Genomic DNA, 19,116 nt, shown 5'->3' on the forward strand with positions numbered 1-19,116 from the left:
AGGGGAGGGGGGTTCATTTAATCTCACTGTAAACAAGTGGTACATTGACAATCAAATATTTCTATATTTCCATTTCTTATTTGCTGGACTGGTTTTCATTCCGGATGGGGGACAAATAAGCAAAACCAGCAATTTCTTCTCCTGCTTCTGTTTTCATCAAAATTCTCCAACCCTACTCATAATCATAATTACTAAGCTTGGAGAATCCCAACATTTCACTGCAAAACTCATCGGGAAGGTCCGGAGAGGGACTACCCTGGCCAAAATGACCGAAGCAGTCATATTTATGAGACAAACTCTGTATTGGTTTTAAGCTTAGTTGTCTCTGGTGTGTCATGCCTAATTCCAGAAATGGAAAACAAGTCTTGTGTTTTATCCTTTTCTTGATATCCAGAGTACTGTGTACCCTCACATCGACGATATGGTTTTGTTGTTTTTTTTTTTGTTTTTTTTTTAAATCATCATCAAAATCTGGGGCATCAAAAATCCCGTTTATCTGTTATGAATTTGTGAGGGGAGGGAAGCAGACTCCTCATGACCCTAAATTTAGTAAAGGAGTAGAACTTAGCTGATTTTTGGAGGGAAGATACCAGACCAGTGAAAAATACAGGCTGATAGCAATGCCATTAAGAATACAAGGCGAACTAAGTACTGTGCCATTAAGAGCAATTGACCATGCAGATTCTTGTCCTTCCCTCTGCTGAGAAGTGGACAGAAACAGAAAAATTGAGAGAGGCATGTTGCCAGGGGTAACTGGTGTGTGCGATGTCACCATAAGAAGAAAGGTGGCCTTTTATAACAGGAGTGGTTTCCTGCAAGTTCTTCTGGGAAGGAGGAAGTGGGCAGAACTCCATGTGGGGACCGAAGGGCAACAGCCCTGCTGATTGGTTGTTTCAGAGGGATGGAGGGATGGTCTTAGGATGCTTCTGAATCCAATGCTGTGCTCCTGGGAAGGACAAGTCCCTCCTGAGATGTAAAAGCTGTGAACTCTCTCTCCATAAATCTATTTTTTTTCATAAAAAAATTAAAATCTCTTTATTTGTATATTTTTTTAAAAGTTACAAAATACCATCAGATAAACAGAAAAAAGAGCATACAGGAAAAAAATAAAGAATAATAACGAAAACAGAAACATGCAGAACATAAAATTCCAATCCAGTACCCTTAACAAATGATACATAGGAGCAAAGAAAGAAAAATACCAAAGCAAATAAGACAAAACATACCAAAAAAACCCCCCACAAAAATTGACTCCCTAAAGTTTGTACACCGCTTCCCTTTGTTGCTTCCCTTTCCCTTGTCTTGCTTTATCTGAGTTATTATTTACATAGATTCTCTATATTTCCCTACTTATCTTTCAATTCAAGCAAATCATCAATTCAATATTCATATCCTCTTTGATCAAATAGTCCTCTCTCCATAAAACTCATGTGTAAATACGTGCGACTAAACCATATATATATATTTAAGACACTTGTCTCCGCTGTGCCTCATTTTACCCAAGGAAACACAAACTCTGGTTAAGTCCCGAGACTCCTTGAAACTTGCTACTGCTCGGCAGAGATTGGGGTGGCCTGTGACATTTCACATCTGAAATATAGAGCGCAGGAGACAGCAATGCTTTAGGAATTAGCCAGAGGTGTCAAGGATCTTGTTCATAAAAGATTTTTCGAGATGAGAGAGGAATGCTAATTTTATTTTTTGGAAACTATTTTCTATGAAAGGAATTGTGGGAGGATCTGTTAAGCTTAAACGTACATCCACAGTGCAATTATAGTTGACCTTGAGCTACAGAAAAGGAGAACGGAGAGAGCTTTTGGCTTAGAAGTATGCTTTGAAAGGGGGGGAAGTGTACCAAAATTGAAGGCTTTGGGTTTTCTTTTTAAAAAAAAAATCTAGATGGGAAAACTTCTTTAAATGGGCAGCCTGTAAAAGCCCCATAACGGATTGATTCTTTAACAATGCCACTCCCATCCCAAAGGGAAACAAATTAATCTCACCCAATCATGAAATAGTTGGAGAGGCTAGTTGTGAGACTTCTATGGCCATGGGCAGGGCCAGCGCTAGGTTTTTTTTGCGCCCTAGGCAGATCACCTTCTGGTGCCCCCCCCAGGGGGTGAGAGGGAAAGAGAGAGAGAGAGAGAGTAAGGGCGGGAGGGAGGGAGGAGGGGGTGAGAGGGAAATAGCAAGAGAGAGAGGGGGGGAGGGACGAGAGAAGGAAGGAAGGAAGGAAGGAAGGAAGGAAGGAAGGAAGGAAGGAAGGAAGGAAGGAAGGAAGGAAGGAAGGAAGGGAGGAGTTGGGTGGGTAAGAGAGAGAGAGAGGGAGGGAGGGAGGGAGGGAGGGAGGGGGAGAGAGAGAGAGAGAGAGAGAGAGAGAGAGAGAGAGAGAGAGAGAGAGAGAGAGAGAGGAGAGAGAAAAAGAGGGGGGAAGGAAGCCTGCTCTTGCGGGTCAGGGGATGGGAAAGCGGCCCAGATGGACCCCTCCCACCCCACAGTGAGCCGGGGAGAAGGGAGACGCGGCCGTCCACCCCTGCAAGAGGTGGCGACAGGATCAGCGCCCCGAAAGCGCTCCTTTCAGGGCACTCATCCCGCCGCCGCCTCTCGCAAGAGCAGGCTTCCCCCCCCCAAGCAGGCTGGCCAGCGCCCCCTCCATTTTGGCACCCTAGGCAACTGCCTAGTTCGCCTAAATGGACGCGCCGGCCCTGGCCATGGGTCTAATCATGGAGGGGGGGCAGGCAGCTCTGCTCTGCTCCTCCCCTTCCCCTCTTGCAGCACTCATCCTCCCACCCTTCAAAGGGCTGAGTAGGAATTAATTGGAGATGTCCTTGATTGTCCATCTGCCCCTCCCCCTTTGCCTACTCCACAGTACCTGGAATTCTGATTGGCTTATTGAGAATAGTTTTCCATTGTCTGCTGCTGCTATTATTCCACGACGAGCGTTTTAGTGCAGGCAGTAACTGGGCTGCAGTAACGTCTAAGATAAGCAACCTAAGGCATCATTGGGGGAATGACACTCTCTAAATATATTCCATTCTGGCATGACTGGGGTGTGTCTCCTTGGATGCTGGAAAATGCGGGTGGGGTGCGTAGATGAAATAATAAAGGGTAGAAAGGTAAAGGACTCCTGGACGGTGAAGTCCAGGCAAAGGTGACTATGGGGTGCGGTGCTCATCTCACTTTCAGGCCGAGGGAGCCAGATTTTGTCCACAGATAGCTTTCCAGGTCATGTGGCCAACACAACCAAGCTGCTTCTGGCACAACAGGACACTGTGACGGAAACCAGAGTGCACGGAAATGCCGTTTACCTTCCTGCCGCAGCGTTACCTATTTATCTACTTGCACTGGTGTGCTTTCAAACTACTAGGTTGGCAGGAGCTGGGACAGAGCAATGGGAGCTCACCCCATTATGGGGATTCAAACCACCAACCTTCTGATCAGCAAGCCCAGGAGGCTCGGTGGTTTAGACCACAGCACCACCTGCATCCATATAGATTAAATACACATGGAATGAATGAATCCATACCTGGCTGCACTTGCATAATTAGCTGCAGATCTTACATCTTGTTTAGATAATGACTTGTTGAGTCTTTTTCTGGGTGTGTGGGCTATGTTTTACCCAAATGTCCTAAAGCTGCATCTAAGAAGTTATGGGTGGTGGTGCCCTCCAGATTCTTCTTTGTTCCTACTATTTGTAAACCCAAGAGACCTGATTATGGATGTTCTATTGAGCTATGATAGCTAAATCGTCATTGGAGTACCTATTGTACTTCATCAAAATATCACATTTCTCAAAGCCATCAAACCCAGAAAACTTCACATCTTGGGACAGTGATGTCACTTCCAGAGATTCATTCTGATTTGTTTGCTGGGAGGTTAGATGCAGTTGCATCAAGTGAACATTATCCCATGCTTTTCACTGCAGCCATATTCCTTATTGCAATAAAATAAAATGAAATGTCCAATTTTGGAGGGTATATTGTGTAAGAACTCCCAGTGAACTTCTGATTGCTGGTATGTGACCCAAGAAATGTGACCCCCTGGAATCTCCCTAAATCCCATCAGTTCATAAAAAATGAAATATGTTTCTTCTAGTCTATCCTGAATCTACTTGCCAATCATTTTCTGTGAGTGATGCCTGAAATCTATCGTTATGAGAAAAAGGTCTCTCTATATTCTTCATAGAATCAGAGAGTTGGAAGAGACCACGAGGGCCATCCAGTCCAACTCCCTGCCAAGCAGGAAACACCATCAAAGCATTCCTGACAGATGGCTGTCAAGCCTCTGCTCAAAGACCTCCAAAGAAGGAGACTCCACCATACTTCTTGGCAGCAAATTCCACTGCCGAACAGCTCTTACTGTCAGGAAGTTCTTCCTAATGTTTAGGTGTAATCTTCTTTCTTGTAGCTTGAATCCATTGCTCCATGTCTGCTTCTCTGGAGCAGCAGAAAACAACCTTTCTCCCTCCTCTATATGACATCCTTTTATATATTTGAACATGGCTATCATATCACCCCTTAACCTTCTCTTCTCCAGGCTAAACATACCCAGCTCCCTAAGCCGTTCCTCATAAGGCATCATTTCCAGGCCTTTGACCATTTTGGTTGCCATCCTCTGGACATGTTCCAGCTTGTCAGTATCCTTCTTGAACTGTGGTGCCCAGAGCTGGACACAGTACTCCAGGTGAGGTCTGACCAGAGCAGAATACAGTGGTACTATTACTTCCCTTGATCTATTCTAGATGCTATACTCCTATTGATGCAGCCCAGAATTGCATTGACTTTCTTAGCTGCTACATCACACTTCGTTCAAACAATGCTGGTGCTTTCATTCGCTGTCCAGAGGAAACAAGAATGCCCCACATGAGTGTAAGATTTGTCTTGCAGTGATATATATATATATGTCCATTCACACATGCCCTTGAAAATAAACCCCTCCCCTTGTCTGCTCCCCTGCAGATAAATAACTGCCCTTGTCTTCTTTAACTGCCATAGACAGTCATTAATGTTGCCTAATTCCCCACTCGGGCACCTGATGGAGCAAAACCTTATTGATTAGCCGCTTGCAGGGGACAGTTGTAAGGTAATTTATTTGATAGATTTTTCCTTTCCAGGTAGCAATTTTGTCAACCTGGTACCCTTCAGAAGGGCATCAGCAACTAGAAATTTGCTTCCCTGCACCACAGTGCTTGAAACATGTTCCCCGCCCCTGCTGTTATGCTTTGGTGTTCAAAGATGCTTTGTGTCCTGAGATGCATTTGCTTGCTGGTTTCATTTATATCTTCCAGTTCCTCCGGTGACCTCCAGGTGGTGTTTGTGTGGCTCTTCCCCTCCCCCTTTGATCCACCCAACAGCTCTGTGAGGCAGGCTAGGTGGAAAGATTAGGGCTGGCCCAATCATTGCAGTTGATTGCTGTGTAGGATTTTAGTAGGGACTGCACACTGGGTTAGGCCAAACCCTGAAACTGTTTGGGCTGATTCAGGGGGATCTGGACTTTGGCCAAGTTGGTGTCATTGAAATTCTACTCAATATTGACCCAGAGTAGATTCCAATGTATAGTTAGCAGAGTAAAAACTTAAACACATTGCAGGAGTCCCAAAAAATAGACCAGAGGCAATTGTATTTCATCCAGCAGAGCTTTACTGCTACTGAAGGCAAGTGAGCATAATGGTCACAAATCCCATACATCCAGGATTGGCACTGTCCATAAGAAATCCAGTTGCAGCAGACTTAACTTAAACTTATAATACATAGCTGCCAAGTCTCCCGTATTCCCCGGGAAACCCCCGTTTTTCCAGCCATTCCCAGCTGGAAAAACGGACCCCCCCCCAGGTTTACTTACCGGCCGGGGGAGGCTCCTTCTACGCATGTCTGGAGTCTCTGGACATGTGCAGAAGTGATTTCTGGCGCGGTGGCCATTTTGGAACTGGGTGGAGCATGCTCAGAAGCAACTTTCGATGCTGCTCTGCCCAGTTCCAAAATGGCTGCAGCACGACTTCCGTCACGGCGGCCATTTTGGAACTGGGCAGAGCAGCATCGAAAGTCGCTTCTGAGCATGTTCCGCCCAGTTGCAAAATGGTGGCAGCGCTACTTCCGGTCTGCCGATCCCTTATTTTTCTGGCAGGAACTTGGCAGGTATGTTATAATAAGCCTAAACCTTAACACTAATGATACTATGTACAGAACACCACACCAGAAAGAAGAGAGATTAAAAGAGAAAATGAAACCCAGGCTCCTTCCATCCTTTTATTACAGTCGGCATGGCAGAAGAAATAAGAGAACCAGTTGTACTCAGCTTCTCTGAAGGTATAACCCAAACATCATGAAGCTTCTGCTTGTTTCTTTCACACAGAGAAGCTTCCAGAACCCTCTTGAATTAATTAGACTAGGAAAGATCTCTACACATCAGATCAATACTTTCTGCACTAAGAAATGCAAACTGACAGTTGGGTGGTGACAACCCCAGACCCCACCCCTACCCCCAAGTTGGTTCAGGACTCCTGGAGAATTCTGAGGCTGTTGGGGGATGGAGCAGAAGGCAGAAAGAAGAGGCAGATGCACTTCACATGTTCCTTCCAGGGCATGGGCTGGGGAAACACACACAAGCAAGACTGAATCCTCTGCACATCAGCTAGTGAGTGGAGGATTCAGTCCTGAATTGAGTGTGGAAGGGTGACCATAAGCTGGTGCCCCTGGTAATGTAGCAGGGGCCCAAAGGGCCCCAATTAAGTTAATAATGTAATTCCCTATAAATCCTGGAATATGCTTATATTAGTGAATCATGGTAACCTGTTGCTTTAAAGAAACTGATGATTCAGCAAGAAGCCGTCCCTACTGGGATAGAAGGTCAGCTAATACGTAAATCACAAAGAAGTAATTCATAAACTAGAACATAAATTGTTACATCCACACGTAACACAGGTTCCCATACATGTAAACTAACAATATGTAACAGATCACAGTAAGAATCAAAGTTTAGTTAGCAACGCTTATTGCGCATGTGTATTAGATTAGGTAATGACGTACGTATTAAATATGAAATGAGGTGATGAATATTAAATATTAAATGATGTAATGATTTATGTGATTGGTTAAATTGAAATCCTTTGTCTGAAATGTTATAAATACCCCTGCCTGGCCTTTGGGCGGGGTTCCAGTATTCCGAAAAGATTCGACTGTAACCTTATTGCTTTGCAATAAACAAAATGGACTCCTAACTCCTCTTGTCTCTGAGTTTTATTGGCTAACTCAGAAGATAAGCCATTTTTGGCTTACAACATTTGGTGCCGTGACTCGGATTCCGGCACCCTGTATTTCATTTAATTTTTCTTACACATTTTCACGTTTTGTGGGGGGAGAGTGGTATGCAGGCAGTGGATGAGTTTTGAGGTGATTTACGGAAAAAAAATGGAGGAGGGATATTGGTTTGTCATTGCTTTTCCTGTTGTTTCCAGATCTCTTCCTCCTACGGGTTGAGGGTTTCCTTTCGGTTGGACCATCCTTCTCAGTTCTCAGGTAAACCCGCAGGGACCAAAAGATACTCCTTTGCCTTGAACATTTGCCTTGTAGCAGGATGGGAGCCTCACAGTCACGGGAGGACTGGACTCCCTTGCAATGCATGGTGCATAATTTTGGTAAATTTAGACGCAAATATGGTAAATCTATGACTCCCAAGCGCTTAATAATTCTCAGCGAAATGGAATGGCCCACCCAAGTGGGTCAGTGGCCTCCTCGAGGCTCTTATGACTTAGACTTGGCTACCCAGCTGTTTGCGAAGTGTGACACAACACCCAGCATGTTCAGAGCAGTTTGTATATGCAGACTCTTGGGTAACAGTCCTGAGAGAAAACCCTCGCTGGTTACAGAAGTGCAAACAATATTATTGTACTTCGCTGATGGTACAGCGGGCACTAAAGGAAGCAGTAGTAGTCAAGCCCCTAAAGAAAGTGCATTTCTGTATTGAGAAAGTGCACCAGAAAGAACCAACCAAGACCCCGACGGCTCCAATATTAATAGACCCTGAGAGAGATGATGATGAGCCTCCTCCATATATACCTGTCACTCCTGCTGCTGTCCTTCATACTCCACATTCCAAGCGAAGAGAGAGGGCTTTTGCGAAAGAAAAGGCGGAAAGGGACTTAGAAGTCTACCAGTCCCCATCCATGCGAGAACTGCATGAACTACGGGACAAGATGGCAGCGTTGGCAGAGAATGTGACGAATGGTATGCAATTAAGAAGTGGCCGAACACTGGAATTGTCTTCGGAGCAGGGGCAAAGTGGGGCGGCTGGACTTCACCCCCTGAGAGAAATGGTGAACCCAGCCCCAGGTGCAGGTCGAGACGGCGTCCCAGCTACAATACAGACCTATGTACCTTTCACATCAACGGATTTGCTGAATTGGAAAATGCATAACCCATCCTACTCAGAGAAACCCCAAGTTTTAACCGGTTTGGTGGAATCTATTATGGCCACTCATCAACCCACTTGGCAGGATCTACGACAACTCCTAGGCACTATCCTCAGCACTGAGGAGAGACGCCGAGTGGATCAGCAGGCTCAGCAGTGGTTGAAGGCCCATGTCCCAGTCGAAGAAGCTGATGCCAACGGTTGGGTGGCTGCAAGGTATCCACTCACAAATCCGAATTGGAATCCGAACAATACTGCCCAGCTGGAACTATTGAAATGGTGTCGCAATGCAGTGGTGGCTGGCATGAAAGCAGGAACAGTGAAGGCCCATAATCTAAGCAAGATCGCTGAGGTTCGGCAAGGGCCTGATGAAACCCCTGGGGCATTCTTGGAAAGACTGTATGATGCATATAGAAACTATACCCCTTGGGATCCTGAAGAGCCATGCAACCAACGGACAGTAAACATGAACTTTGTGTCTCAGTCTGCAACGGACATCAAGCGTAAACTCCAGAAGCTTGAAGGGTTTGCAGGAATGAACGTGGCACAGTTATTGGAAGTGGCAATGAAAGTGTATGTAAATAGAGACGTGGAAAAGGAAAGGCAAGACAAGAAGAAAATGAAGGAAAAAGCAGGATTCCTGGCCGCAGCACTTGCGGAAGGGACCCCAGTGCAACGTGGACGTGGGGGACCATGGAACCCCAGGAGACGGGAGGGGAGATTGGAACGAGAACAATGGTGACCTAAAATGAACCAGTGCGCATGGTGCAGGGAGATGGGTCATTGGAAACGTGATTGTCCCCAAAACATAGAAAGTGGGGTTGAACGAACCTCAACGGAGCGTGGTCGTGGACGAGGCTTGTCAGGGTTTGCAAGGGGAAGAGCAGGTCGATGGCAAGGTGGACGAGGACACATTGAAGGCGCTGTTTATCAACGGACTCCAGCTGTGATGGCTGTGGAAGCTGAACTGGAAAACTACAGTAGTGAGGACTAGGACAGACCGGGTTCAAATGGGAAACCTATCCCCTTGGGCCTCCGAGAACCCACGGTCAAAATAAAAGTAGGAGGCAAACTTATTGACTTCCTCGTCGATACTGGAGCACAACATTCAGTGATAACGCAGCCCTTGACCAAAGCCAGTTCATTTGAAGTGCCCATAATAGGTGCAACAGGAGTTCGTTCAGTGAAGCCCTTTCTACTACCACAATCATGTGAATTGGAAGGAAAGACGCTATTACACAGTTTTTTGTATGTACCAGAATGTCCCATCCCTTTATTGGGCCGAGATTTATTGGCGAAAATGCAAGCCCAGATTACCTTTACTCCAAAAGGTGCCAACCTGAAATTACCCTCACAGGCAGCAGGCGTATTCACCCTGGAAGTGCCTCAATCCGAGGGATGGCGCGTACTGGCAGCTCTGGCAGAACTAGAACAACCATCTCCCCTGCCGATCGGGATGAGTGAGCTGATGGAGATGGCCCCTCCCGGAGTATGGGCAGAGGGCAACCCACCAGGCCTGGCAGTGAACGCAACTCCCGTGATGGTACAGATCAAGCCTCAAGCCCACATTCCTTCCATAAAACAATACCCGATCAGCAGAGATGCTCTGTTGGGAATTTCTACCCACATCGAAAGATACCTACAATATGGACTCTTGAAGTGTTGCCACTCCCCGTGGAACACCCCTTTACTCCCGGTCCGCAAGCCTGGGACATCTGATTATCGACCTGTGCAAGATTTACGGGCAGTTAATCTAGCTACGGAAACTATTCATCCAGTGGTACCAAACCCTTATACCCTGTTGGGCCTCATACCACCAGAAGCAGACTATTTCACAGTCCTGGACCTTAAAGACGCATTCTTCTGTGTTCCCCTAGCGGAACAGAGCCAACACATCTTTGCTTTCCAATGGCAGGATCCTTATACTGGTACCAAGGGTCAGCTCACATGGACTCGCTTGCCCCAAGGATTTAAAAATTCGCCTACTTTGTTTGGAGCTGCGTTGGCAAAAGACCTGGAAAACTTCCCATCGATCCCAGGACAGTGTGTCCTTCTTCAATATGTAGATGATTTGCTCCTGGCCACAAAGGGGCGAGAGGAGAATGAGAAGGCTACGTTACAACTTCTACACCTCCTGTATGAAGCTGGATATCGGGTCTCCAAGAAAAAGGCCCAAATGTGTCAACAAACAGTCCAGTATCTCGGCTTCACTATCTCGCAGCGCCAACGTGCACTCAGACCAGAGAGAAAGGAAGCTATTTGTCTAATCAAAGAACCACAGACACGAAAACAACTGCGTGGGTTCCTGGGAGCTGCGGGTTTCTGCAGGATTTGGATCCCTGATTTTGGGACTATTGCCAAACCCCTCAATGAAAGTACCAAAGGAGGGGAACGTGATCCTTTTGAATGGGGGCCAGATCAGCGTGCAGCTTTCAATCAGCTTAAAAAGAGATTGATGCAGGCCCCTGCCTTGGGCTTACCAAACCCAGATAAACCCTTCCAGCTCTATGTTCATGAGCAAAGGGGGGTAGCCGCAGGAGTTCTGACTCAGATCCTAGGAACTTGGAAAAGACCAGTGGCTTATCTTTCAAGGCAACTGGACCCCACTGCCAAAGGATGGCCACCTTGCCTGCGTGCTGTAGCAGCAACAGCACTCCTTGTCCAACAAGCTGACAAACTGACTTTTGGTCAAGAAATAGTGGTGAATGTCCCACATTCCGTACTGACCCTAATGGAATACAAAGGAAGCTATTGGTTGTCCAATGACCGGATGGCAAAATATCAGGCTCTGCTGTGTGGGAATCCTAGACTCAAGCTGCAAGTAGTGAACACCTTGAATCCAGCAACGCTTCTTCCCCTTCCTGACCTGGAAGGGGGCCCAGATGAGCATCATGATTGCTTGCAAGTGATGGATGAAGTCTACTCCAGTAGACCAGATCTTAAGGATGAGCCATTGGACAATGCAGATGTAGAATACTTTACAGATGGAAGCAGTTTCATCCGAGATGGTAAAAGGTATGCAGGATACGCAGTTACTACTAGATGGGGAACGATGGAAGCCAAACCCCTCCCTATCGGCACATCGGCACAGAAGGCAGAGATCATTGCATTGACCAGGGCACTACAACTCTCTGCTGGATGCACTGTAAACATTTACACAGATTCCAAATATGCTTTCACAGCTCTCCACGCCCATGCTGCCCTATGGAAAGAAAGGGGCCTACTTTCAGCTTCCGGAAAGCCTGTGAAGTATGGACTTGAGCTTCTCAATTTACTGGAAGCTGTATGGGCTCCAAAGGAGGTGGCAGTAATTCATTGCAGAGCACATCGGAAAGGTGACTCCATCATCCAAAAGGGAAACCGTAGGGCGGACCTGGCTGCCAAACAGGCTGCCGCGGAAGATGACAGTACCCTGCAAATGGCCCTGATCCCAGATGTTTTGGAAGGAGTAGAAAAGCCCATCTACACAGAGGAAGAAGAAGAATTTGCCGCTGATGAAGCCAAGGAACAGACTGAGGATGGATGGTATATCTTGAAGGATAACCGTGTGTTTGTTCCCCGTGCCGTCGCCATTGCAGTGGTCAGAGATATGCATCAGTCCACCCACTATGGCACTAGTGCCTTGGTGGACGCTCTTCAAAGACAGTGTTACATAGTAGGACTATCACAGATAGCCACAACCATAACTAAGGCATGTGTACTTTGTGCTAAAAACAATGCAAAACAGGGACCGCTAGCCCCGCCTGGGGTACAACATATTGGAGTGATCCCCATGGAATCTATTATAGTAGACTTCACTGACCTGCCCAAGGCACGGGGTTTCCAGTATCTTTTGGTCTTTGTGGATACCCTGACTGGGTGGGTGGAGGCCTATCCGACTAGAACCAAAAAGGCCCGGGAAATTACTTGTAAATTGCTCCATGAAATCATCCCTAGGTTCGGTCTCCCACGTGTTATGGGTAGCGATAACGGTCCAGAATTTATCGCAGTGGTGGTTCAAGAGATCTCCCAGGCTCTGGACATTAATTGGAAATTGCATTCTGCCTGGAGACCACAAAGCTCTGGGAAAACTGAAAGAATGAATCGGACCCTAAAAGCTCAGTTGGCCAAACTTTGTCAGGAGACCCACATGAAATGGACAGAAGCTCTTCCAATTGCTTTGTTCAGAATTCGTTGCAGCCCCAAAAGAGCCCTGAAATTATCACCTTTTGAGTTAATGTATGGCAGGCCCCCACCACTTTCCTTACGGGTCAATAGTGGGTTGGTAATTGCTGGGGGACATGCATTACGTGACCAAGTACAGTGTCTCGCTCGTGTTCTTTCTTCTCTCCGCAGGTGGATCCTAGAACGCACCCCGATTAGCTTATCTGAGCCAGTGCATCCTTTCACACCTGGTGACGAAGTCTGGTTGAAAGAGTGGAAGGACGGACCGCTGGCGCCACGGTGGAGAGGACCATTCCTCGTTTTGCTCTCCACCCCAACCGCTGTGAAGTTGGACGGGGTTGCTCCGTGGATCCACCACACGCGCGTTAAGCGCTCTGAGGGGACCTGGACGTGTTCTCGTGATCCAGACTCTGACTTAAAACTGACTCTGCATCGACATAACCCTTAAGTCAGGCTCTAACTGAAGAACAAGCCTGGCCACAGGACGCTGAGACTGCAGCCCTCTGCTGTGACCACACTCCAGCAGCTGGTTGCTCTACGCAGAAGAGGAAGCTTGAGGATTCTTTGACTCTGCCCTCCAAATTACAATCCTAGGGCAATGGCAATCATACCTTATTGGCTGTTGCTAGGGGTACTGACTCTGCCCTTATTGGCTAGAGGGACTGATGCAAATCCAATACCAAATTTAATTGACAATCTATATATAAATCAAATGGAGGAAGTGGCATCCTCTTTTAATCTGACCAATTGTTGGGTTTGCGGGGGACCTCAATCTACGTCCATCTGGTTATGGAGAGCCCTTCCCCTAGGTCCCAAATGGATTATAAGTGCTCCTCCTGTAGTAACTAATGATAGTACCCCTGAATGGACTGAACATCTGAAATGGAGGATAGAGTTACCCCCAGAAGGTGAATTTTGTATCTCCAGTACCAATGGTAGCGTGTATATAGGACACAGTTCCTGCAAGTGGACTTATGCATGGGGGGAGGATGGACCTGGATCTTGGAGGTGGCACTGGGTGGATAAGAGTGGAAATCGTGTTTTCTTTCACACATTTTGGAGCACTCATGATGACACTGGGGAGAAGGCTGTATGCACATTTGAAAGTCAGGAGGATGTGTGGTGCTGTACATATCGTAATGGGAGACAGGATGCTGGTCCCCTAGGTTGGCGGGATAATAAATATTATCCGCTCCAAAAGCATACACCACGGCTCTACCCAAGTGAGAACAGAGCTTTGAAAGGTCATTATTGGATATGTGGAACAAATGCCTACACTATCCTTCCCAAAGAATGGGCTGGTGTTTGCTATATTGGGATAATTATGCCAAAGTTCTTTTTCCTCCCCAACGAAGTAGGTATTCAGTTGGCCATTCCATTATATGATGATTTAAGGCATGTACAGCACAAAAGATCAGCAGAGGTGTCCTTTATGGGAGGTACCCAACAATGGAAGTCCCATGAATGGCCCCCTGAACGTACCGTGTTTCTCATATTATAAGACATGTCTTATATTTATTTTTTCCTCAAAAAAACACACTATGACTTATTTTCAAGGGATGTCTTATTTTTTTCCTCCTCCTCCTGCCGCGGCCGGCATTGCTGCTGCGCCTATCACTATGTCTTATTTTCGGGGTATGGCTTATATTCCTTGAATGCTTAAAATCTTGCTATGGCTTATTTTATGGGTATGTCTTAAAATATGAGAAACAGGGTATCATTAGTGAATTTGGCCCAGCCTCTTGGAGACAGGATGGTATGCAAGGGTACCGTACCCCAGTCTACGTCTTAAATCGCCTTATCCGCCTCCAGGCCATTGTGGAGATACTTACTAATCGCACGGCCACAGCTTTAGACTTGCTCGCAGACCAAAGCTCCCAAATGAGAGCTGCTATCTATCAAAATAGGATGGCCCTTGATTATTTGCTGGCTGCAGAAGGAGGTGTGTGTGGAAAACTAAACCTGACCAATTGTTGCCTGAAAATCGATGATAATGGAAAAGCAGTTCATGCCATTACTGCAGAGATTCGAAAACTTGCCCATGTACCAGTACAGGTGTGGCACAACCCTTTTGGCACCTGGTGGTCACATCTGTTTGGGACTGGATGGGTGGCAACCCTAGTGAAAGGAGTAGCCATGTTTTTCTTAGCTATCCTTGCATTGCTCTTTTTCATACCTTGCTTGCTTGCCTTAGTACGCCGTCTGGTTTCTAATATGTTTACAAGCATGACCCAAAAGCAGTTACTTTTGCAATACCACCAATTGCCTCAGGAGGGTCAAGATGAGTTACCTGAGGGTCAAGCTGAATGAGTTACATAAGTGTCAAGCTGATCGGTGCGAGTAGTCTCGCACCTCTAGCTTGAAGTGAAAGGGAGGAATGTAGCAGGGGCCCAAAGGGCCCCAATTAAGTTAATAATGTAATTCCCTATAAATCCTGGAATATGCTTATATTAGTGAATCATGGTAACCTGTTGCTTTAAAGAAACTGATGATTCAGCAAGAAGCCGTCCCTACTGGGATAGAAGGTCAGCTAATACGTAAATCACAAAGAAGTAATTCATAAACTAGAACATAAATTGTTACATCCACACGTAACACAGGTTCCCATACATGTAAACTAACAATATGTAACAGATCACAGTAAGAATCAAAGTTTAGTTAGCAACGCTTATTGCGCATGTGTATTAGATTAGGTAATGACGTACGTATTAAATATGAAATGAGGTGATGAATATTAAATATTAAATGATGTAATGATTTATGTGATTGGTTAAATTGAAATCCTTTGTCTGAAATGTTATAAATACCCCTGCCTGGCCTTTGGGCGGGGTTCCAGTATTCCGAAAAGATTCGACTGTAACCTTATTGCTTTGCAATAAACAAAATGGACTCCTAACTCCTCTTGTCTCTGAGTTTTATTGGCTAACTCAGAAGATAAGCCATTTGCAGATGTGCTGGGAGAAACTACAGTTCAGCCAGGTGCAAAGGCAGGGTCTGAAATGCAGAAAACCTGAATAAAACTTGAACTCTTGTTAAAACAGGGTGCAGATGTGCTGGGAGAAACTACAGTTCAGCCAGGTGTAAAGGCAGGGTCTGAAATGCAGAAAACCTGAATAAAACTTGAACTCTTGTTAAAACAGGGTGCAGATGTGCTGGGAGAAACTACAGTTCAGCCAGGTGTAAAGGCAAGGTCTGAAATGCAGAAAACCTGAATAAAACTTGAACTCTTGTTAAAACAGGGTGCAGATGTGCTGGGAGGAACTACAGTTCAGCCAGGTGTAAAGGCAAGGTCTGAAATGCAGAAAACCTGAATAAAACTTGAACTCTTGTTAAAACAGGGTGCAGATGTGCTGGGAGAAACTACAGTTCAGCCAGGTGTAAAGGCAAGGTCTGAAATGCAGAAAACCTGAATAAAACTTGAACTCGTGTTAAAACAGGGTGCAGATGTGCTGGGAGGAACTACAGTTCAGCCAGGTGTAAAGGCAAGGTCTGAAATGCAGAAAACCTGAATAAAACTTGAACTCTTGTTAAAACAGGGTGCAGATGTGCTGGGAGGAACTACAGTTCAGCCAGGTGTAAAGGCAAGGTCTGAAATGCAGAAAACCTGAATAAAACTTGAACTCGTGTTAAAACAGGGTGCAGATGTGCTGGGAGAAACTACAGTTCAGCCAGGTGTAAAGGCAAGGTCTGAAATGCAGAAAACCTGAATAAAACTTGAACTCGTGTTAAAACAGGGTGCAGATGTGCTGGGAGAAACTACAGTTCAGCCAGGTGCAAAGGCAAGGTCTGAAATGCAGAAAACCTGAATAAAACTTGAACTCGTGTTAAAACAGGGTGCAGATGTGCTGGGAGAAACTACAGTTCAGCCAGGTGTAAAGGCAAGGTCTGAAATGCGGAAAACCTGAATAAAACTTGAACTCGTGTCAAAACAGGGTGCAGATGTGCTGGGAGAAACTACAGTTCAGCCAGGTGTAAAGGCAAGGTCTGAAATGCATAAAACCTGAATAAAACTTAAACTCGTGTTAAAACAGGGTGCAGATGTGCTGGGAGAAACTACAGTTCAGCCAGGTGCAAAGGCAGGGTCTGAAATGCAGAAAACCTTAACAAAACGTGAAATTGTAGTTCATGGAAAGTAAAGGGTGTGCACCCCCTCTCTGCACACACAGACACAGAGGACAAACCTCTATTGTGTTAAAAGTAACTCAGAAGGACAGCAGAGGGGAAAAAAATAATGCACCGATCTGCTATCGTTCTGGGGGGGGGGGGGAATGATACAATTTGAAATGCTAGCTTAAGGAACACATAGTCCTTTTCACACACAAAGGCCTAACCCCCCCTCTGCTCCCAGAAGGGAGGAGAGAAGGAAGAGATAGCTGTTTGCAGCCCCCCTCCCATCGGGTTGGAGACACAAGCCTCAATGCAAACGCACTCAAAAAAAAAAGAAAGAAAGAAAGAAACAGCCACAGAGTTATGCAAAGGCCTACCCCCCCTCCCCGGCCCTTTTGCTCGGGAGGAAGGGAAAAGCTCTTAAAAAAAACATGCAAAGAGGGTACATGGACCTGGATGTTTCTACCCCCATGTTGCACAGACAGAGAATTCGTGGAAGGAAAAGCACACTCACAACGCAAGCCTCAAACTAGAGAGAGAGAGAAGGGGGGGAAAGGGGGAAAACTTCTAAGCGAAAAGAAGAGGGGAGAAGAGGAAGGAAAGGAAAATTGCCCCACTCCCAAAGGCAGATGAGGTGACAAGAATCAGGCACCCCACTCCCAGAGGCAGATGAGGTGACAAGAATCAGGCACCCCACTCCCAGAGGCAGATGAGGTGACAAGAATCAGGCACCCCACTCCCAGAGGCAGATGAGGTGACAAGAATCAGGCACCCCACTCCCAGAGGCAGATGAGGTGACAAGAATCAGGCACCCCACTCCCAGAGGCAGATGAGGTGACAAGAATCAGGCACCCCACTCCCAGAGGCAGATAAGGTGACAAGAATCAGGCACCCCACTCCCAGAGGCAGATGAGGTGACAAGAATCAGGCACCCCACTCCCAGAGGCAGATGAGGTGACAAGAATCAGGCACCCCACTCCCAGAGGCAGATGAGGTGACAAGAATCAGGCACCCCACTCCCAGAGGCAGATGAGGTGACAAGAATCAGGCACCCCACTCCCAGAGGCAGATGAGGTGACAAGAATCAGGCACCCCACTCCCAGAGGCAGATAAGGTGACAAGAATCAGGGGCCTCAGGTACCTTACAGTGAAAGGCCAAAGGTTTAGCAGAAAGCAAGAAAGAGAGAGAGAAAAAAGAAGAAGAAAGAAGTAAAGCAAAGGGGGACAAGGAAATGGGTTAAACAATATACAACCAGAAGAATGAAGCAATTAAACCAGAAGGGATGCTAAACAGGACAACAAGGGGGTACATTCAGGGTACATTATATGGTATACAACTCCTGTGGTTAACCGGAAAGGAGAAAAACAAAGAAAGTCCTTTTTTTTCCCTCGGGTGTTAACACCCAGATAGGATCAGCAGGGCATAGCTTAATGATTTCTCCCCAGTCCCAGCTTTTCAGCTGGAACTCGGACCTGACACACAGAGCCGCTGCAGATGCAGAGACTCCTACTCAAAGGATTATTTCAAATAAGTTTTTCACAGCAACAGAGTACCCAATATGCCACTTCAGCTAAATCCAGTTAGCCCCGCAACTCTCAATTTCCCTCTTGGTTTACTATTCGGCCCACTAGCAGTACCTTCTGCCCTCAGTGACCTTTCCAAGGTGGATCAGACCTTGCTTCCCCTTTTTAAAAGGAGGTTCCCAAACACCAAGAATTTCATACCTTTCTTATCTGTTGGCCGTTTGTTGCCGGGACTCCGTCTCCTCCTCAGTTAGTTGAAACGCAGGTTGGGCGTCTTTGTCCTCGACTGCTTCTCCGGATTTTCCCAGGATTCTTCCCTTGGCACGCGCTTTGAAGAAAAATCCTTCGACTCGGCCGAAGTAGTAGAAGAGAAAAACGTGTCCCAAAGCGTCCTGCTTCAACCTTGGTACATCCGAGTCACGGCACCAAATGTTGTAAGCCAAAAATGGCTTATCTTCTGAGTTAGCCAATAAAACTCAGAGACAAGAGGAGTTAGGAGTCCATTATGTTTATTGCAAAGCAATAAGGTTCCAGTCGAATCTTTTCGGAATACTGGAACCCCGCCCAAAGGCCAGGCAGGGGTATTTATAACATTTCAGACAAAGGATTTCAATTTAACCAATCACATAAATCATTACATCATTTAATATTTAATATTCATCACCTCATTTCATATTTAATACGTACGTCATTACCTAATCTAATACGCATGCGCAATAAGCGTTGCTAACTAAACTTTGATTCTTACTGTGATCTGTTACATATTGTTAGTTTGCATGTATGGGAACCTGTGTTACGTGTGGATGTAACAATTTATGTTCTAGTTTATGAATTGCTTCTTTGTGATTTACGTATTAGCTGACCTTCTATCCCAGTAGGGACGGCTTCTTGCTGAATCATCAGTTTCTTTAAAGCAAC

The 19,116-nt window shown here is 46.1% G+C and overlaps 1 protein-coding gene across 1 annotated transcript; it reads left to right on the top strand.

Annotated features, from left to right (window-relative positions):
* The first annotated feature begins 7,891 nt into the window (after positions 1-7,891).
* Positions 7,892-13,015, top strand: LOC118079408 (uncharacterized). The gene is made up of 2 exons (XM_035103578.1): positions 7,892-9,086; positions 9,735-13,015. The coding sequence occupies exons 1-2, from the start codon at positions 7,892-7,894 to the stop codon at positions 13,013-13,015; spliced, it is 4,476 nt and encodes a 1,491-aa protein (XP_034959469.1).
* The last annotated feature ends 6,101 nt before the right edge of the window (positions 13,016-19,116 follow it).

The sequence above is a fragment of the Zootoca vivipara genome, chromosome 15, assembly GCF_963506605.1.
Source record: "Zootoca vivipara chromosome 15, rZooViv1.1, whole genome shotgun sequence".
In the NCBI taxonomy this organism is placed as follows: Eukaryota; Metazoa; Chordata; class Lepidosauria; order Squamata; family Lacertidae; genus Zootoca; species Zootoca vivipara.